Source organism: Nicotiana tabacum, chromosome 23, assembly GCF_000715075.1.
Source record: "Nicotiana tabacum cultivar K326 chromosome 23, ASM71507v2, whole genome shotgun sequence".
In the NCBI taxonomy this organism is placed as follows: Eukaryota; Viridiplantae; Streptophyta; class Magnoliopsida; order Solanales; family Solanaceae; genus Nicotiana; species Nicotiana tabacum.
The window spans coordinates 124,626,842-124,649,857 of NC_134102.1; the positions used below are offsets into that span (position 1 = coordinate 124,626,842).

Consider the following 23,016-nt stretch of genomic DNA (forward strand, 5'->3'; position numbering starts at 1 on the left):
TCTTTAAAATTCACATTCCAATTACAAAAAACGAAGATAGATTCATGATATAAAATCAAAAATGAGTAGAGAACACTTATCCCAAGTCACATGGTAAAAATTACCTCAAGAATCGCCTCAATCCGAGCTTCATAGCTCCAAAAATGCAAAAATAGTTGAAACCCTCGAAATAGGGTACTTTATACTTCTGCCCAGGCATCTTCTTACACGAACGCGGGGAATTCATCGCGTTCGCGATGAATAAAACTCACACTGCTACAAAAGACTCTACGCGTTCGCGATACACCCCACGCGAACGCGATGACCACTGCTACCAAGGCTCCGCGAACGCGCCTCACCTTCCACGATCGCATAGAAGAATGCTCCAACTCCAAGCTGCCAACCTCATCACTACGTGAACACGAAGAAGACTTGCCCCAACTCTATGCGAACACGGGACATACTTCGCGATCGCAAAGAATGATTTGCTGCTGCCATCGGAATACACTATGTGTTTGCGACAATTGTCACGCGAACGCGATGAAGGACTGAGACACCAGAAACCAGCAGAACACAGCAGTGAAAACATGAAGGAAAATGATCCGGAATCGATCCGAAACACGCCCGAGCCCCTCGTGATCCCGTCCTAACATACCAACAAGTCCTATAACATAAAAAGGACCTACTCGAGGCCTCAAAATACACATAACCATATCGAAGCGACGAATCACACGTCAACTCAAAATCAATGAACTTTGAAACTTCAAACTTCTACAATCGATGCCGAAACCTATCAAATCACGTTCGATTGACCTCAAATTTTGCACACAAGTCACATTTGACATTACGGACCTGTTTCAACTTCCAAAATCGAAATCTGACCTTGATATCAAAAAGTTCACTTCCGATCAAACTTTCCAAAATTTTAACTTTCGCCATTTTGAGCCAAATTTAACCACGGACCTCCAAATCACAATCCGGATGCGCTCCTAAGTCCAAAATCACCCAACGAAGCTAACGAAATCATAAAAATTCCAATCCTAGGTCAAATGCTAAAAGGTCAAACATGGTCAACTCTTTCAAATTTAAAGCTCCCTAGTTGAGAATTATTCTTCCAAATCAGTCCCAAATAACTTGAAGTCCAAAACCGATGATTCACACAAATAAAAATACATCATACGGAGCTACTCACGCCCTTAAACTACCGAGCGAAGTGCAAATATTCAAAACTGATTGAGTCGTTACAATAAGCAGTCAAAATTCCCACTTATCACCCCTAAACCACTTGTGAGGGAAGAATATAATATACTTTCGTATACAACATATATCAACTGATATGGATAATTTATTCTCATAAGCAATAGTTTAGCTATTAAGTAGAGGCACTCAATAAATTATTTTGCTAAACCAACTGTGATATAAACCAACTTATCAAGATGAACTGTCTTGAATAGAAAATCTGAAAATTATGCTCCAAATTAAATTATTGAGCAATTTACCTCGCAAACACCAGGTTGCAGGTTAATAATAATCGCACATGTAACCATCTCATAGATGCATCTTATGTGGTATACATGGCAGGTGAATGGGCTCATATTCACCTTTGATATTTTCAGTATTCATGGGATTCAATCCCAATTTTCAGTATTAATTAATGAGAACAAACAACATAAGAGAATTCTTAAAGAACTTTCTAGTTCTTTAATATTTACCCATGTGAATTCTCTTTTACTTTTGCACATCATACTTAAATCAAGATTGCTCAATAGGCCATGTCTGATAAAACTGTCTGTATCAGTAAACTTCAGGTTTACATCATGACATGTGCAATTGTTAATTAAACTACCAGTTTATAATGATACGTGTTTTTATATCAATAAACTTCTACTTTATTGTAGCATTCTTTAATTTGTGTAGTACAAACTGGAGAATAAAGCGGGTAACATTTCACATACATATTACCTCGCTACAAATTATAGTAATAGAAGATATTAAATCTTTCCTTTATTTATAATCTCAATATAGCTAACCGCTTTCGCGAATACTTAGAAACTCAGGCCGTTTTCCTTAATGGCTACCCGTTTTTATAAGTTTCTTTAAGACTTACACGCCACAATACCTTATTGATAATCAATTTTATTTCTCCAAAATAGTATAATTGGCTCTTCTAGAGATCTCAATTAGTTTTGTACTACCACATATTCATCAACATTCATATGGTGAATATCTCTTTCGAGGAGAAAGTTATACCATTATAGGTATGGTCAAAATCATTATAGGCAAGATATGTTGCTTTCATTACTTTTGCCCTGTAATAATCATATTGCCGTAATATATTGGCATAATCACAATAGGTACGTGATTAATGACCATTCATGCCATAATAATAAAATTATTTTCTTATTTTATCTCAAACCTCTTTCTAGAGGTGAGTGTGGTATATTCACTACCACTAGCATGTTCATATTCTTCCAAGAATAAATATGTAATCATAAATCACATGTTGTCACATTCAAATCATGAGTGGACCATAATCATCTATATGTGATTTACAAAATTTCATGTCAAATCGATGACAAACATTACTTTCACAAAGTGAAGGATTATTTTGAGAATCCTTACCGCTCTCATTACCACAATGATGACGATTATAATTTCGTATATTGCCACGTCCACATCCATTGATACTATCACGGTAATAATTTTATCTTTTTTCAGACTTATTACTTATTGCTATCACATTCTCTTAAAGGAATGAGAATGAAACAAATTCAATGGGACGAGTTTCCACTTCTTGTGCTCATAATCATACATGAATTTGATCATGGCAAGACATAGAAATTTTACCACTTCGGGTGGTTATAATTTCTCACAAACTCCATTAGAGTTATAATCAAAATATATTGTCTTTGCTTATATTTAAAATCAAATTATAGAATGTCAAGAATTTAAAAGATAAAAATAAGGTAAAATACTTACCTTAAATCCAGAATTATTTCCCGTAAAAAGTTAGGAATAATTGACAATCATTATGCTCAATATTATGTACAAGTTGAGCACCATGCACGTATCCCAAAGCCTCTACTCAATTGGTTGGAGTCCCGTGTTGATAACGTGTTATGAAACAATAAAAGAGGAAGAAGAGTATTGCATAAAGAAGTAGAGAGAGAATTCTTATTGATTTGGAATGAATTACAATAGAATAGAATCCCTCTATTTATAGGGAAAAAATGACTTAGCCACCAAATAACAAACTCTAAAATCTCTCTAAAATATAGATATTCACCATAAATATAATTCTATTTATAACATGCATAGATTATTTCGAGTCACATTTGTTTGAGAAATTAGAAAGATTATACCTTGTCAACTGACCAATTTAGTTTCATTAAAGGAGCAGAAAATAAAGAGAAAAGCCTTGAAGTTAGGCTTTCACAAACCATGGAAGTTTTTACACGGCTCGCAGAAACAAATTTGCAAGTTTATGCTAAACAATGGTCTAATAGTGCTAGAATAAACAATGGGCAGAATCTGAATATATATGTTAGTACAAAAGCAACTCCTACTTTTCATGGTTGAATGTTACGGAAAGCGCAAGCTAAACCATTTTCAAAAGAAAATACATAAAGTCCAATTCAATAATAATACAGTAAATAATTAATCGTACCCTGGGATGTACGTTATTTGACTTTCTTCTCACTTTTCGAACATTTCTTTAGGCACAGCATATAATTGTATAGCAGCTTATAATATGACCTGAAATTTTCTTTATGCTTTTCTGTACATATATAGTATTTAATTAGACTAAGGAATTTTTTAGAAGAATAAGCAAGGAAATAAATACAAAGCCCCCCCCCCCCCTTCCTCGCAAACTTTATTTGCATTAATTTTCAGCATAATGAATAAATTATCTTTATTTATTTTATGGACATGGTCAAATTAGTAAAACTACACAACCTTTGAGGGCTAACAGGAAAAAAATTTCATTTTTTCTCCATAATTTTCAAGAAACGGAAACGTCATTATATTACAGAGTCAAAAATATATTTTTTCCATGATATGATGAAGAATACAATATTGTTATACTAGGTTTTGATCAGTGGGATATTAGAAATGGAAATTTCATTTGTTCTCGTAGGTATGGAGCATATACTCCATAGTAAGCTTCTGGAATAAAATGGAAATTCTTGTGAGATAAGTCAATTCTTTTTTTAGCATTTGACGTGAGTTTTCTTGAAGTGGGTAGCAAGAAATAACCACATTAATGTCTAACAACGACTTATTATAATTGTCTAACTTTTCTGGATAGTCGTCTTTATTAGCTTACACCACCAATTGGAAAGTTGGTGCTTGCTTTAATAATTTATATTATGTCCACTAACAGTTAAAAAGAATTTATATTAGTAGGTTCAATCGATCTATAAGAACAAGTAACATTTTATTTCCAAGCAAGATATGATTATATTTTAGAAAATAAAGTAAGAAGGTGATGTAACCTAAAAAGGATTGATAATGTAAAAACTCTGTCCGCTGTTATGCATATAACTTAAAAAGTCTTCTTTTCAATTATATTCAAAAGCACGAATTATATCAAGTTAAACGGTATGTAAAAAAAAGTTGAATTACTAAAATACATGGGCGAAGCTAGAATACGAGTTACGGGTTCAATCGAACCTAACTAGTATTTTAGGTCCAATCTTGTATTTATTTTAACAATTTTATTAAAGAAAAAAATTATATGGTACAACTAACTTATACAATGTATTTACTATACATAAAAATACTTTAAAATAATTATAATTTGTAGCTACTCTTTATATTTTGTAGCAAGGTAAACAGAGTGTATACAACATATGGAGTACTGTTATATTCAAGTGTATTGTATACGGTGATACAACCCATTCGAAAAAGTTGTCGGTACATTCATGATATTTATAAGAATATTTTCTTTTCTTAATGCCTCTGATAAGCGACGTTCGTCCATTGGTCTATCACTAATTTCAACAAATCTAATAGTAGTTAAAGTAACAGATTTACAATAAATCAAGCAGACTAGATGTACGGTCCATACCCTAAAACCACTCCTGTTTTTGAAGCATTAATCGTGTTGCAAATGGCCGCATTATAAGTTACCAAATATAAAAATGCACCGCCTTACGGCTAACTCTCAAATCTCATATCTTCTATTCTAAATCCCACTCACAACTTCAAGGTTTGGATCCAATTCTTCCAAAAGCAAAGGTTTTGTTCTTTATTTAAGACATAAATTTATGGGTTTAAGTTCTATACACTATATATAAAATATACATATAAAATTAGTTTATTTAAAAATATTTTTATTTAAATCTGTTTAATAACATTAATTGATAATACAAAATAAATGATAAATAATCTATGATAACAATTATAATATAACTTAGATCCATAAAAGTAAAGAAAAAGAGGTCTTTCTGGAAAATCCTTTTTTTCCAACACATTTTGGAAGATTGACCGTTGAAAAATCCAACACACCAACTTCCCATTTTTTTTGTTCCCTTTTCCCTCGTCAGTCTCTTCAACCTCTCTCTATATAACTACTATCGAATTGCCTCCTACATTCAGCACGAAATCACCTAAAACCCAAGCTTAATAAATCTCTACTCAAACAGCATCCATTCACATAGAAAATAATCTTTTCTTAACACACAAGAAATTAACCATGCAGAAGAGTACTTCATCTTCATCATTTGGTCCTGGTGGTCTAGACCTAAGCCAAACTTTCTTCAAGTCAATTTCCAATACTGCCCCTCCATCGCCAACAAAGCGCCACACTAAAATCTCCGTCATCGGCGTCGGAAACGTCGGCATGGCCATTGCTCAAACTATTCTAACCCAAGACCTCGCCGACGAACTCGCACTCGTTGATGCTAAATCCGACAAGCTCCGAGGAGAAATGCTTGATCTTCAGCACGCTGCAGCTTTTTTACCCCGTACAAAAATCCAAGCGTCAATGGACTACTCCGTTACTTCCGGGTCGGATCTTTGTATTGTTACAGCGGGTGCCAGACAGAATCCGGGTGAGAGTAGGTTGAATTTGTTGCAGAGGAATGTGGCTCTGTTTAAGAGTATTGTTCCGCCGCTGGTGAAGTACTCGCCCGAGACTATACTTTTGATTGTTTCGAATCCGGTGGATGTGCTGACTTATGTTGCTTGGAAATTGTCTGGGTTTCCGGCGAATCGGGTTATTGGGTCGGGGACGAATTTGGATTCTTCTAGGTTTCGGTTTTTGATTGCTGATCATCTTGATGTTAATGCCCAGGATGTCCAAGTGAGTTCATCATTTTCCATTTTCCTTTAAAATTCTATGTTTAGTTTTTAGTTATGCCTTATGTTAATTACTTTGAATTTGTGATTTGCTTAGTCATTTTTGAGTTAAAGTTTCATCATTAATTGGTTATACAATTAAAAAAAGTAATAAATAACTCTATTTAATATTATTAATTAATTACCTAAAATAAACAATAAATATCCTACCTATAACAGATTAATTTACATTATACTGAAAGAAGAAAATAGGTTAAAAAACCAGTCCTATGTTAATTACTGTGAATTAGTAAAGCTTTTTGCTTTTGTACTCGTATTTTGTTTCATTAGCTTGGTTGGACATGAATAGTGTGTCAGAACGCCATTCCTATTACAAAGAATGTACGTACAATTCATTCCTATTACAAAGAATGTACGTGGACCTAGAATTTCGCTCAAGTGGGTTCAATTTAAGATGACACGAATTGATAGTATAAGCAGCATCGAACATGGCAAACAGAATTTGGTCGCATCTTTATTAATTTTTTTCTTCTTTTTTGTCTCTTTTCTTTACGGTGTGATGTTAAAATTAAGTCATTCCAAAGTGAGCGCAACCTATATTTTACAAATTTTGGCATTTTAAAAGTACAAAAACTATTTCCTCCTAATTTTTTGAATAATTTATCTTTTTGCACCAAACTCTCTTATCTTTTTAATTTAACAAATTTTACTTTTTCAAAATTTTCTTTAACTTTAACAAGAAAATCATTTTAACCAATTAAAAAAATTATTAACTCCAAAATATTTGACAAAATATTAAATCCTTTTGTATTTATAACTAAGAAGGTATTATTTACAAATAGAGGACAATAAAAAAGAGTTACAATCTTAATCAAATTAATACCAATAATTAAAGAAAGAGGGCTAATACATTAAACCAAATTTTTTTAATATAAAACAAATAAAAATGTCAACATAAACTAACAAATTATAAATAATTTCATCAAATATACTTGCATGATTTAGCAAATTTATGAAATAGAGAATTAAAAATGACTTGGTAGAAAGGTTTAATGTTTTAAAGTAAAACAAAGTTGATTTCTATTGAATTAAGTTAAGAATATGAACTAAAACAGAGAAAAAACAAAATAGAAGTAATTGGAGTAATAATTTTACAAGTAAGTTGTGGTTACTGGTTAGATCGACCTGCAAAGACACGGTAGCTCATAAGGCCTACCATTGCACATTCTATGCCCCAAATCAAACAGAAAAAGAAACATTATTAAAAAATGAATACAAGGCTGGACTCGAACGCGCGACCTTTCTAAAGATCTGAACCGGCTTGACCATGTTTACTGTTCGTATCAAGTGGTTCAAATATAGTGCTATATGTATTTTCCCTAATAATATTATTTCTCGACGAGGTAACACGTGGGTACAATATTCATCGATGTGAAATTCTTCTTTTTTACTTTTGTCGTCATGTCCTTCATAGTATAATCATTTTTTAAGATGTAAGTAATTCCTTGTACGTGTCCATATATGAGTACTAAACGAATCTATTGGAGTCTTGGAGATTTGGAGTTACAGTAATCAATAATGATGTCCAATAAAAGTTCCTCGAAAATGAAAGCTTGCATGAAAAAAATAATGCAACTTATTTTTTTTTGCTAATTTTTTATTTTGAAAAATTCGAAAGATGTAACTTTTCTATATCAAGCTCATACAAAATACATCAAGACAAGTAAATGAGCCACGTAGCATTATAAACCTTCTTAATTTTCTTTCCTATTTTGAATTTTTATTTATTGAGAAATTTAAGTACAATGCCTTAGTGGAGAGAGTTATTTGGTACTTGTATTGACGAGGCATCGCATGTACTCAAAGAAAAATCGAGGTGCGCCCAAGCTTGTTTGGATACCACCATCATAATAAAATTTGCACTACAATTCCCAAAAAGAAAGTGGAAAAAGAACTCCTATGTTCACAGAGTGCATGGCAGACAACAATGAGCTAACATATGAAATTTTGATTTTTTGATTGAACTTACTAAGAAATTTTGAGTCAATTTTAAAATCGAATACTATCACATATAAGTGTGTTCTTTTTGTATTTGTTTAAGTGGAATAACCTAAGATATATGATGACTATGCTAGGCATACATTGTTGGGGAGCATGGTGACAGCTCTGTGGCACTATGGTCAGGCATTAGTGTGGGAGGAGTTCCAGTTCTTAGCTTTCTGGAGAGGCAACAAATTGCCTTAGAAAAGGAAACACTAGAAAAAATACACAAGGAAGTTGTGCAGTGTGCATATGAAGTAATTGGTCTGAAAGGTTACACATCATGGGCAATTGGCTACTCTGTTGCCTAACTTGGCTCGAACAATCCTTCGCGATCAAAGAAGGATTCACCCTGTTTCTGTCCTCGCAAAGGGCTTCTATGGCATTGATGGTGGAGATGTGTTCTTGAGCTTGCCTGCACAGCTCAGTAGAAGTGGCGTTTTGGGCGTGACGAATGTACATCTTACTGATGAGGAAACTCAGCAACTTAAGAACTCTGCTAAGACCATCTTAGAAGTGCAATGCCAGTTGGGAATTTGAAATTGAGTAGCAACTACTATTAAGTTATACTACTTTGTCGTAGTTTCATTACCAGTGCTATTACATTGTTGTTTCTACCATACAGTTTATTGTATTTTCTTTTCTTAACACGAACATTTCCTTAGGAGGAAAATAGTGAGAATAACGTGTGTTACAGCAGTTGGTCTTGTGACAACTTTGCTGCCTGCTAGTGCGCTGTGGTACTAACTTATAAATAAATTGCAACAGCACCTGCCTGTTTTGTACAATTTTGATTTATCATACTTCTATAATCTATATGTTTGTGATTTTGTCTAAAATCCATCACCATTGCATGCAGCTTTACAACTTGTCTTTGTATAAATTGATTTTTGTTGTTGTTGTTCTTCTCCCCAAAGACATTCTACTCGATTTGGTTAAACTAAATTAATTAAGGTACTAGTATATTGAAGATAGCTCTATTGTAAGGATGAACTTGCTGATGTGTTGTCATAGTTGCATGGACAGTATTAATTCATTTAGCTCTTATATATATTTTTTTACACGGTGAATAACGTATAAAGATTAGGCCTTTTCTCAAGAACACATATGGCACTACATTAATAGAGGATTAAAACAGAAAAGAGGTAAAAGTATGCAGAGCTTAAAACTAAAAGGAATATATGTTAAAACTATGTGAAATATTAGACGTTGTATAAGTATCTTTTTTCATCTTGAAATTAATGACAGCATAATCCATTCAATAATACTGTCAAAGTTCACCGTTCTTTTAATCGTTAAAAAGCAAGGAATAACAATTAAATAATCGAGTGTGTATATGGTAGAAATCGAGCTCGCCTATTGCATGACATACCGGGGATGAAACATAATTGATTGAAGATCGACCCTGGATTCCATCGAACCTAGGTACGAGGTTAGAACATGCGCCTTCAAAGATTATCGATTCTGTAACTCCGGAACTGACTCTGACTCCGAATTAGCTCGAGAGAATATCATCGAACCAAAATAACGCAAGACCGAAATATCTGTAACTGGTCGTACATCACTGCTGGAACCTCGGCACGTATCAATGAAACCAATTAATTAGCAAATCATGAGATTTTTTACCTTATATAGAGTTGTACCTAAAGTAAGACTCCCCTACTATATAAAGAGGGTCTGGTTATTTGTAAAACACATTGTAACTCGCATCTCAAAATAATAAACTATCATTTCTAGTTATTATTATCTCATTACTCTGTTCCGGCATCGATTGTAGCATTTTCGACTCGAGGGTGATCAACCTTCAAGGCCAGGATTGATCAACTTGTGTGGTTTGCATTTACTTTTCTCATCATTAATTTTAATCTTAATCTGATTTCTCATTTTGTATCAAGTTAGATCATGTATCTTAAAACCGCGTATAAATTTAATTGTTATATGATTTTGAGGGTAAACAGTTTGGCGCCCACCGTGGGGCTAAGGATAATAGTGATTATTTGATACAAATCTGTGTAACACACACTGCTTTATACTTTCTCTTTGAAGTGTCTTTGATTCCACACTAAAATACAAAAATGTCAAACTCTCAATCAGCACCTTTACATGTTGACAACGAGCACGGTCACCAAGGCAAAAATAACAACATAGCGCCCGGTAACGAGATACCGCATGCTGATCTCGCTGGAATTCCGATCGCCGATTCAATTGACGCTAATCCACATGTGGCTATCGATGCAAACTTGCTTACCGACCACGAAAATAACGTCAGTGGTGGAGCCCGATCGGCAACTCGAAACACACAAAATGTTGAAGAAGTCGGGATCATCCTACGAGTGATCTTCGAAATGTTGCAGGCTCAACAGGGAGTGATAGCTAAGTTACAGAACCAAAGTCGTGCACCGAGCAGGGTTGAACCCGCTCCTCCCCGGGAAGTCACTCGCAGGGATGAACCGGTCGTAGAAAGGTCAAACGAACATGAATCGGGGCCTAACCCCGAGATTATAAAGATGCTCGAGGAGGTGACCAAACAGATTGAATCGGGGGAGAGGAAGATCGAGGCTAACGAAGAAAAGGTGGAAACCTATAATTCCAGGGTAGAACAAATCCCATGAGCACTTCCGATATTGAAGGGCCTGGATTCGAGGAAGTTCGTGCAAAAACCTTTTTCACCGAGTGCGGCTCCGAAGCCGATCCCCAAAAAATTTCGTATGCCCGAAATACCCAAGTATAACAGAACGACCGAGCCAAACGAGCATGTAACCTCATATATATGTGCTATCAAAGGGAACAACCTGGAGAACGATGAGATCGAGTCTGTTCTGTTGAAAAAATTTGGGGAGACCCTGTCGAAGGGAGCTATGATATGGTATCACAATCTACCTCCTAATTCTATTGACTCATTTTCTATGCTTGCAGTCTCTTTCGTAAAGGCACACGCAAGTGCCATCGAGTTAAGACTAGGAAATCAGACCTTTTCAAAGTCAAACAGAAGGATAACGAGATGCTCAGAGAGTTCATGTCCCGATTTCAGATGGAACGAATGGATCTGCCGCCGTTCGCTGATGATTGGGTTGTTCAAGCTTTCACTCAGGGACTTAATATTCGGAGCTTGGTGGCTTCACAGTAGCTAAAGCAGAACTTAATAGAGTATCCGGCTGTTACATGAGGCGACGTGCATAACCGGTATCAATCGAAAATCAGAGTCGAAGATGATCAACTCGAGGTCCCTTCGGGGTCTGTCTATCCCGTCGGAACTCTCGACAGAGTCAAGAGAGATATCGATAGCAAACCGAGGCCAAACAAGGATCAGTATCAACCATATAATGGAGATCGGAGAAGCAATGGGTCCGGACGAAACCCCATGAGAAACAAAAGGAGAAATGACCGAGGTCAAAGCAGCTGGGGACTTATGACCAAAAATGGCTTCGATGGGTCCAAAGAAGCACTGAGGCTATCGGAATATAACTTCAATGTCGATGCTGCTGCCATTGTATCAGCTATCGGACGCATCAAAGATACCAAATGTCCTCGACCTCTACAGTCGGATACAACCCAAAGGGATCCTAACCAGATGTGCAAATATCATGGCACTCACGATCACAAAATGGAAGATTGTCGACAGTTGAGAGAGGAAGTGGCTCGTCTATTCAATAATGGGCACATTGGGTGTTCTTGAGCGATCGAGCCAAGAATCATTTCAGGAACAGGGATTCTAACAAACAAGCATAGCAAGAAGAACCTCAACATGTCATTAACATAATCATCGAAGGAATTGATATCCCATAGGGGCCGATGTTGAAACGCACCAAAGTATCCATCACTAGGGAGAAACGAACTCGGGACTACATACCGGAGGGAACTTTATCTTTCAACGATGAGGATGCGGAAGGAATCGTGCAGCCCCACAATGGCGCACTGGTAATGTCTGTACTCGTAAATAAAATTCAGGATAAACGTGTGTTAATTCATCCAGGTAGCTCGGCCAACATCATTCGATCGAGGGTCGTGGAGCAGCTTGGTCTACAAGACCAAATCGTGCTTGCAGTTCAAGTTCTGAATGGATTCAACATGGCATGTGAGACCACTAAGGGCGAAATAATGTTGCCTGTAAGCACCGCCAGAACTGTCCAAGAGACTAAATTTTATGTGATCGAAGGGGATAAGAGGTGTAACGCTTTATTCGGGAGGCCATGGATCCATAACATGAGGGAGGTGCCCTCGAAACTACACTAGGCACTGAAATTCCCAACACCATACGGCGTCAAAATAATCTATGGAGAACAGCCGGCTGCGAAGAAAATGCTCGTGGTCGAGGAGGTGATACCGACATTTACAGTTTCAACATCGAAGGGCCCAAACCAGATGGTAAAAAATGGGGCCAAATAGCAATCATTAATACACTCTTCGGCAGATTTGGACAAACAAAAGGAAGTCGAGGATGATGATTATGGGGTTCCCAGATCTTTTATAGCCCCCGATGATTCCGACGCTACTAAATCGATGATCGAGGAGCTGGAACAAGTTATATTAAGCTTGCCTGATTGAAAGGTATACCTGGGCACGAGGCTAAGCTCCGAGCTCAGGAAAAAACTCATTCAATTTCTTATAACGAACGAAAATTGTTTCTCTTAGTCCCACCTCGATATGACAGGAATCACATTGGAGATAACCACTCACAAGCTAAGTTTGGACCCGAAATTTCACCAGGTTAAACAAAAGAGGAGACCCCAGTCCGAGATTAAACATGCTTTCATCAAGGATGAGGTATCTAAACTTATTAAAATAGGGTCTATTCGGGATGTTAAATACCCGGATTGGTTAGCAAACGTAGTGGTAGTTCCTAAAAAGGGGAATAAACTAAGAATATGTGTAGACTACAAAGATTTGAATAAGGTATGCCCCAAAGACTCTTTTCCTTTGCCCAACATGGACCGTATGATCGATGCCACGACCGGCCACGAGATCCTAAGTTTTCTCAATGCCTATTCCGAGTACAACCAAATACGGATGGACCCGGGTGATCAGGAAAAGACTTCCTTCATCACTAAATATGGCACATATTGTTATAACGTAATGCTGTTTAGATTAAAAAATGCAGTGCTACTTACCAACGCCTAGTAAATCGGATATTCGAGGAACAAATAGGAAAATCAATGGAAGTTTACATTGACGACATATTATGTCACGACCCAAAATCCAACTAGTCGTGATGGCACCTAACCCAACCTGCTAGGTAAGCCAACTTTCAATTATCCAATTTCAATAATAATTATTAAAGCAATTTAAGTGAAAAAAGATCTTAATCTTATACATCTCCCAAAAACTGGTAGTACAAATCATGAGCTTCTAAGAATAGAGTATACAAAGCGGAAATGAAATAAATACATAGTCTATTTGAATAATACATAAACAAAGCTTTTAGAAATCTAAGGCTACCCTGAACAAGAGGCAGCTACAACATGAACGCAGGTACATCTTCAAATCCCGCAACCATCGAGCACAGCAACAACAACAGCCATCATCTGCACGCAATGTGTAGAAGTATAGTATCAGTACAACCGACCCCATGTACTTAGTAAGTAACAAACCTAGCCTTAGGTTAAAATTAGTGACGAACTTCTACCAAGGTCGGGTCCAAAACCACTAATCCATAACGGTTAATAATGACATAAAGCAAATAATACCAGAAGTAACTCAGAGATAAAATGCTCAGTCAAATCATGATTTCAACAATAATAGTTCTTCCTTTCAAGTACATAAGTGGAAACCCAAATCTTTTGCCAAAGTTACCAAAAATATGAATAAGTTTGAAAACAGAAACTTTTCTAAAATCCTTTCAATAATAAATAAAATATCTCATTTTCTTTCCAAATAACCAGTGTAAAACAAATGCATCACTATGCCCATCTGTCAATATGTGTAAGAAATCATAAATAATGTAATACCATACAGCATGAGGAAAATACATCTCTATGTATATATATCATGTGTGCATGTTAATGCAATGTATCTCAGAGATTGTACTCATGTACTCACACTCCTAGAGTACTCAATCTCACTGTCTCGCATTCTCTCTCACTATGCTCAGCATACTCAATCACTCAGCGCTATACAATACCTGCTGCGGCGTGCAGCCCGATCCCTGTTTATAGTCGACTGCACTCACTGGGGGTGTTCAGACTCATGAGGGGCTCCTACAGCCCAAGCGCTATAAGCACGAACAACTCACGTACTGCACGGACAACTCACGTGCTATAATATCATATTTGGATCCGCACGGACAATACATGCTGCACGGATAACTCACGTGCTATAATAATATCTGGATCCGTACGGACAACTCACGTGCTGCACAGACAACTCACGTGCTATAATAAAGCCTATAAGACCTGCTGCAGGCGGGCAACCTCGATCCACATAATAATCCTCACAATTATTTCTTCGGCCTCACTCAGCCATCAATCTCTCCAGTCTCTCTCTCATGGGCTCACAATGCCATAAAAATAGCTCAAAAATAATGATATGATGTATCAATAAATAACAACAGAGACTGAGATATGATGTGTAATGACATGAATATGACTGAGTATAAATTTTTAATTTGAAACAAATAATTCACAGCAATATGACCTCTATGGGTCCCAATAATACTGGCACATAGCCTCAACATGATTTTTAATATGCTTTTCAGCTCAATTTCTTTAACACATAAAACTGCATGGAAAATGCCAAGATTATTTAACTACAAAATTTCATAAAAACAATTATGTTACAATTTCTATAGTGCACGCCCACACGCCCGTCACCTAGCATGTGCGTCACCTCCCAACAATTCATATAATACATATATTCAGGGTTCATACCCTCACCTCTAAGATTAGAAGAGTTACTCACCTCGAACAAGCTGAATCCAATATCGAGCAAGCTAAACAATGCTCCAAAAATCCCATTACGCGCGTATCAACTCCCGAACATCTCGAATCTACCACAATTAATTTGATTCAGTCCACACAATTTATAGGAATTAATTCCATATCAAAATACTAATATTTTTCACAAAATCTGAATTACGCCCCAAAAATCACCCGTGGGGATCACATCTCGAAATCCGACAAAACTCAATAAAATCCGACAAGTTATCAAATTACAAGTTCAACCATACTAATTTCACTCAATTCCGACTCCGAATCGGTATTCAAACTTGAGAAACTCATTTTGTGACATTATAGAAATTTTCTTCTATTTCTCTTGAAGTTTCGATAATTTTACACCAAAAATGAAGATTAATTCATGAAATATAATCACAAGGGAATTAAGAACACTTACCCCAAGTTGTGTGGAAAAATCCTCTCCAAAAATCGCCCAACCCGTGCTCCAAAATCCGAAAAATGGTGAAAAACCACGAACCCTCGAACTTAAAGGTTCTGTCTAGTCAATCCGCACTTGCAGACAAGAGGTCGCTTCTGCGGGAAAAATCTCGATTCTGCGAGAACAGCTTGGCCAGCCATAATCGCTTCTGCGATGCCAAGGACCGCACTTGCGATCGCGTTTCTGCGCTCAAAGGTTCGCACCTGCGGACCTACCTCTTCCTCAACTCCATATCTACGGAGCCTCGCTCGCAGATGCAGTTAACTCCTTCGTACCTGCGCCCTGCCCAGGATAGCCCAGCTCCGCTTATGTGTAAAAAGGGCTGCATCTGCAGCACCGCACCTGCGGCCAATTCCTCGCAGGTGCGATCACACCAGAAGACAGAAAATTTCCAGATTTCTTCCAAGTTCGAATTTGATCCGTTAACCATATAAAACTCAACCGAGTCCCTCGGGACCCCGTCCGAACATACCAACAAGTTTCATAACATAACACGGACCTACTCGAGGCCTCAAATCATATCAACCAACATCAAAATGACAAATCGCACCTCAAATCAAAATCTATGAACTTTGAACTTTCAAATTCTACGTGTTGTGCCGAAATACATCAAATCAATACGGAATGACTTCAAATTTTGCACACAAGTCACATTTCACATTACGGACCTATTCTAATTTCCAGAATTGAATTTCGACCCCAATATCAAAAAGTCAACCCCCCGGTCAAATTTTTTAAAAATTCATCTTTCGGCATTTCAAGCCTAATTCCACTACGAACCTCCAAATAATTTTCCGGACACGCTTCTAAGTCCAAAATTACCATACGGAGCTATTGGAAATATCAAAACTCCATTCCGAGGTTGTTTACACATAAGTCAACATCCGATCACTATTTTAACTTTAGCTTTAAACCTTGAAACTAAGCGTTTCAATTCATTCCAAAACCTCACCGGACCCGAACCAATTACTCCGACAAGTCACACAATAACTGTAAAGCCCAATTTGAGTAGTAAATGGGAAAACAGGGTTGTAATACTCAAAATAACCGGTCGGGTCATTGCATATTAGTTAAGTCCCTGCGAACAGAGGACCATTTAAAACATTTGTAGGAAACCTTCAGCATAATGAAACATTACAATATGAAGCTGAACCTAGAAATATGTGCGTTTGGAGTTGGGTCGGGTAAGTTCCTCAGATTCATGGTTTCCAATTGGGGACTCGAGATCAATCCTGATAAAATCAAAGCCATCGAAGATATCACGGTCGTGGATAACGTAAAGGTCATGCAAAGGTTAGCCGATTGAATACTCGCCCTGGGGCGATTTATTTCGAGGTCATTCGACAAAAGTCACTGATTCTTCGCACTATTAAAGAAGAAGGATAACTTCTCGTGGACCCCGAAATGCCAACAAGCTTTGGAGGAACTCAAGAGGTATTTATTGAGCCCGCCCCTGCTTCATACACCGAAGACGGACGAACAACTGTACTTGCACTTGGCGGTATCGGAGATAGCGGTAAGTGGAGTCCTAGTTCAAGAAGAGCAAGGTACGCAATTTTTAATTTACTATGTTAGTAGAACCTTAGGTGGGGCCGAAACTAGGTATCCTCACCTGGAAAAACCGGCGCTCGCTTTGCTAAGCGCCTCTAGGAAGCTAAAACTGTACTTCCAATGTCACCCCATATGTGTCGTAACTACTTACCCATTGAGGAACGGTATGCATAAGCCTCAACTCTCAGGCCGATTGGCCAAATGGGCCATAGAAATAAGTGAGTACGATATTGAGTATTGACCTCAGACCACCATTAAGTCTAAGATTTTGGCAGACTTTGTGACCGACTTTACACCGACCCTAATACTTGAGGTCTAAAGAGAGTTATTGATTAACTCAGGAACTTCGTCGGAAATCTGGACCCTCTTTACGGACGGCGCCTAAAACACAAGGCGCACTTAAGGATGAAAGGGAGTAAGAACCTGGAGCTATTAGATAAAAGGCACGAGGTCACCCTTGTTCGGTTGGACGTCCAAAATTAGCAAATCAGAAGATATTATAATCGAAGGGCCAACCTTTGACACTTCAATATTGGGGACTTGGTACTAATAAAGGTCACGCTAAGCACACCAAAACCGAATGAAGGGAAATTGGGGACGAATTGGTAAGGACCGTACCAAATTATCGAGATCATCGGAAAAGGATCCTACAAGCTTGGAACAATGAACGACGAGCAACTACCAAACAACTGGAATGTAGCTCACCTGAAACGATATTACAACTAAGGTATGACCCTATCCATTTCCTTTTACTTGTATTTCGGACTAACTCTTGCAGGTGATCGACAAGGAAAAGTACTAGATTTTAGGTCTGAAAGCACGCGTTGCACTCTTTTTCTCTTGAATCGGTTTTGGTCCCAAATGGGTTTTCCGGAAAGGTTTCTAACAAGGCAACAAGTAAATCGTGCTAACTTAGAATCGAAGGCCAGCAACGAACCGGTGACGGTGATCAAAACAGTATTCGAGATCTCTCTTCGATCAACCTCGAACACTAGGGGCATTACCCTCTGATACAGACTTTAGCATGGAAAAAGACTTCAGGATTGAAGGGTCTCGATCGATAGGATTCGATGTAAGGGCCAAACGGTCAAATGAACCGTGCCCGCATTGACTGCTCGAACCCTGACACAAAGCATGCACACATACGTTACTATTATGCACAAGAATAAAGAGAAGTCTCTTCCTTGCAAACATCTTATCTTTTGAAAAAAATTCCTTTACATTTTCTAAGGAATTCCCTTCTTCCGATCCCCTAAAGAAAACGAGCCCAAGGGCCACCTTAACCTGAGTTTGAATAATCACTCTCTCACTCGGGGACTGCCATCCGAAAACAAACTCGGATGGTCCAATCTATTAGACCTCGGGGGTATAAGACCTCTTAGATAACCCCTAAATTTTATAGGCTAAGGCCACCCCCACTTGGGGACTGTCATCTTAGGAAAACCCGAATAACTCGGGATAATGATATTAACACGGGACAACACCCAAACTATAAAGGCTACGGCCATATAAACTCAGCTCAGAGACGTCCGAAGCCCGTCATAAAAACAGCAAGGCCTTAAAATTTTCTTAATTGGTTCCCAAGGCTATCCTCGACAGATTGTGACAAAAAGTCTAAGTAATTTGGGGAAAGAAAACTTTCGGTCACACCGAACCCCCACGATGCTTTAAAACGAAATAGTTGAAGGTAAGGTTTCTTCGAGTCTCTAAATAAAAATCAATTGTTTTATGCCAAGGCATGTAGATCTTTGCAAGTAAAAATAAATAAGGTAAAGAGAAAATTTGAAAGATGTTGAAGGGAAAAGCCTTATATTCATAATTAAAAATTTCTTTTACAAGGGCCGAACTGCCCGATGAAATATTTCTCAACAAAAAGATGAGACAAAAACAAAAGGCTAAGGTCGTTCTAGGTTAACAAAACCCGAGGAAATAAAAGCTTGCGAAAAACACACTCTCGGCAAGTCATATTCTAAAAAGCATAAATATTTCAGGGAAGAAGTTCCTGGACATACCGGGTTCCACGATGCTTTAGAGATAACGAAATCAAAAGATAAGCCTATTCAAGATTCCGGATATGACTACTTAATGCTAAGGCATTTTTAATCTTTTCAAAAGATAAAAAGCAAATCATAGGAAAGAACTCGAGAATCACCAAAAAAGAAATAGAAAAGTTGTATTTACGAAGTATTGTGTTTACAAAAGGCCGAGCAGCCTTGACATATAATATTAAGTACAAAAAGGAATAAAATCGAACAGAAGCGACCTAATCTTGGCCGGAGCCCGCCTCGTCATCGGGATTTCTAGGGTCTTCCCATCCTCAGACCCAACTGAGCCTTTAGAATCCTCCTCCTCGGGACATGCCAACTTCCTGGCCTTGGCTTCAAATACCTTGGCATCCTCAATCTCCGCAGATAAGTCAAAACCTCGAGCGTGAACTTCCTCGAGGGCCTGCCTACAGGATTGCCATTTTATATGCTCGACTATATTTTTCGATTAGTCTTGAGCCTCTTCGGTATCAGCCTTGTATCGGGCCACCATTTCATCAGCTTCGGCCTAGACCACGACGACTTCCGACTTGGTCGTTTTAAGCTCCTTGGCCAGATTATCTCGATCTGAGACGGACGAACCTAGCCAAGATTGAAGCACCTCGACCCTTTTTGTATGAATCTCGGCCCTTTCCTTTGCCGCTCTTAGCTGGATTTCGGCTGAAGTTATCTATGCCCGAACAACCTCTTTTTCTGAGGCTAGACGATCCATCTTGCCTCTCCATTCATCGGTCTCAGCTTTGACTACATCTATCTCAGTTCGAAGCTGATCAATCGGATAGAGTTTTTACTGGACCTGCAGATTTTGACCATCAGTCACCGAATGAAATTCATCATCACTTACTTCGAAAACTTTTACCTACTCAACCAAGTAAGCATGATCCTTCCGAGAAACCTCCAGCTCGACATGAAGGTTCTTAGCCTCCCCTTAGAGCTACTCACTAAGAAGTTTAAAGGCGTCTCTCTTCTCAGTTAGCTCTCGGAATTCGGCTTCAAGTTGTTTTAGGTCATCCCGATGCCTTAAAAAGGCCTCGTGATGAAGCATCGATGCCTACAAGCAAGAAAAGAAATGCTAAGTCATCTGCGAAAAAATCTAAGTGTAAGTAAAAAATTCACTTAGGAAAGCATAAAGTTACCCGGTTCAACGCCTGTTGCGCTTCGTTGAAAAGGCAAGGTGTATTCACCTCGTTCATCTTAGCTTGATCATTTTTGGTCACCAGGCACTGAAGATAGCTAGCCACCCCTACGGGTAGAGAAGAATCCGAGCCTCCCCCGGAAGGGAAATATTCCGATCATGATACGCACTCAGAGCAGGAAATTTACTAACCAATCTCAGGCTCGAAGAGGGCCCGCTTGCTTCTGGGGATTGGCTTTTCCTCGGTATATCTTAGTCTCCCAAACAGGTAGCATCTTCCATGGCCATCGAGTCCACGCCATCGAAGATACCGCATAAAAGGTCATGCGTTCCATGAGTCCCTTCGGCGGGGCATTCTTTAGCAGTTTGCACCTCGTTAAATATCAATTCTGTGAATGAGGGCGACTTGGAAACCTCTATTACGCCAAGTGCCTCAATCGAGGCATTGCCCACGGCTCGCGAGGATCCAAACCCGACCTCCTCGATTTCTCTAACTTGATAAGGGACAACCTCACCCCCTCAGGCTCGGAAGCTCCTTGACTTTCGGGCTGAGGCAGCACGCTATCCATCAGGTTAAAGGCCCCTACTTCCCCATCGGATTCATCTCTTAATCGGTAAAGTGAATCCGGAGGTGGCGCTTGAGCACTGGTGCCTTCCTTGGGTTTTCGCACCAATCGCCTCTTCGGTTTATCTTTTTCAAGGCTTGGAGAACTCAGAGCCTTTTTTCTTTTCTTATCTTTATCCGGCTTTGGAGGAGGGGGCTCGGTGAAGACATCATCGTCACCAGATGGGGGCCTCATTTTAACATCTTTTGGTAAACCTGCAAAAGGAAAGTGAAACAAGTTAGAAATCAACGGTGTGGAAGTAAGGTTGAATATAACTTAAAGAAAGAATCTCACCATGGGAACGGGCCTCCCATCGGCCTTTCGAAAGCTCACACCACGCGCGCTCGGAATAAGGTTTTTGCGACACGATGCCCTCGACCCACTCCTTGAGTCGAGGAACTGCATCCGACATCCGAGAAACAACTGCATCATAAAGAATCGATAAGAAGAAAGGCAAATTGAAAATTGATAAACAAAATATTAAAGGCAAGGTTATATTTACACTTCATGTTTCATTTCTCAGGAAATGACATGTCCTCAGCCGAGATTAAGTCCGAGGTCTTCACTCAAACAAATCTGCCCAACCAGCCTTGGTCCCGATCCTCGTCGATGCTCGAGAACGGGGCCTTACTGGCCCAGTGAAAAAGTTTTATTAGCCCCCCCCCCCCGAGTCGGGGATTGTACAGACGCATGAGGTGATCTATGGTGAAGAGGCACCCCTCGATCTTGTTTACAAAAAGTAGAGGAGGATGACTATCCTTCAGAAGGAGGGATGAATTTGGCCTAGGGTTACCTCGTACCTCTTACAAAAGGCGATGATGACCGGGTCTAAAGGGCCCAACGTGAAGAGATAAGTGTAAATACTTAAAAAAACCCTCCACGTGGGTGGTGATTTCTTCCTCGGGCGAAGGAATCACTACGTGCTTACCGACCCAGTTGTAGTCCTCATTGACTTTGTCGAGAACACTGTCGGTGACTGAACATATATATCTCGAGACCGGCTCACACCGGCTCGGTACCGAGGAGGTTTTCTCAATCTTAAAATCGGCTCTGGTTGGACACCCCGTAGGGAGTAACATCTTCAGAAGGGGTTCCAGCGTCGGTTCCTTAGTGACAACAGGCAAAATATTCTCAGCCGGTTTCGAGGAAGAGGGAGTTTCTTTTTGAGGAATAGATTTTGAAGTCTTTGCCATTGCTTCTAAATAGAGGAGAAACGAGGGTGCTGATAAAAGAGGAGGTGTAATTAGCAGATAACTTATGAAAGCTTTCAGAAAACCAGAAGGAAAGAAGTTTGAACATGAGAGTGATGAGGTTTTCTAAAAACACAAGTGCAAATGTTTGAATGTAAAAGTTCTAATGAATGGATGAAAATGGTATTTATAGTTTTCTCAAACGGCGATTCGTATCTTGAAACGGCAGACCGTTAATTGACACACATTTAATGTCTCGAAAACTGGACCAACGGGACGTCATGAATTTGTCGTCATTTATCAGAGTGAGAATCGGAAGCTCGTATAGTGAGAATCTGAGGCTCATATCGTTTCTCGTCATTTACTCTCCGAAAAATGAGGGGACTATCTGTATACGGTAGAAACCGAGCTCGCCTATTGCATGCCGTACCTGGGATGAAACATAATTGATTGAAGATCGACCCTGGATTCCATCGAACCAAGGTACAAGGTTAGAACATGCGCCTTCAAAGATTATCGAGTCCGTAACCCCAGAACTAACTCTGACTCTGAATTAGCTCGAGAGAACATCATCGAACCAAAATAACGGAAGGCCGAAATATCCGTAACCAGTCGCACATCACGGCGGAAATCTCGGCACGTATCAATGAAACCAATTAATTAACAAATCATAAGATTTTTTACCTTATATAGAGTTGTACCTAAAGTAGAACTCCCCTACTATATGAAAGAGTGTGATTATTTGTAAAACACATTGTAATTCACATCTCAAAGCAATAAACTATCATTTCTAGTTATTA

At 38.6% G+C, this 23,016-nt stretch overlaps 1 protein-coding gene across 1 annotated transcript; it reads left to right on the forward strand.

Annotated features, from left to right (window-relative positions):
- Window positions 1-5,563: 5,563 nt before the first annotated feature.
- LOC107803141 (L-lactate dehydrogenase B) lies at window positions 5,564-9,003 on the forward strand. The gene is given in 3 exon segments (XM_016626779.2): window positions 5,564-6,286; window positions 8,418-8,630; window positions 8,632-9,003. Coding segments are annotated over 3 exon segments (1,053 nt in total). The 5' UTR covers window positions 5,564-5,677; the 3' UTR covers window positions 8,863-9,003.
- Window positions 9,004-23,016: the final 14,013 nt, after the last annotated feature.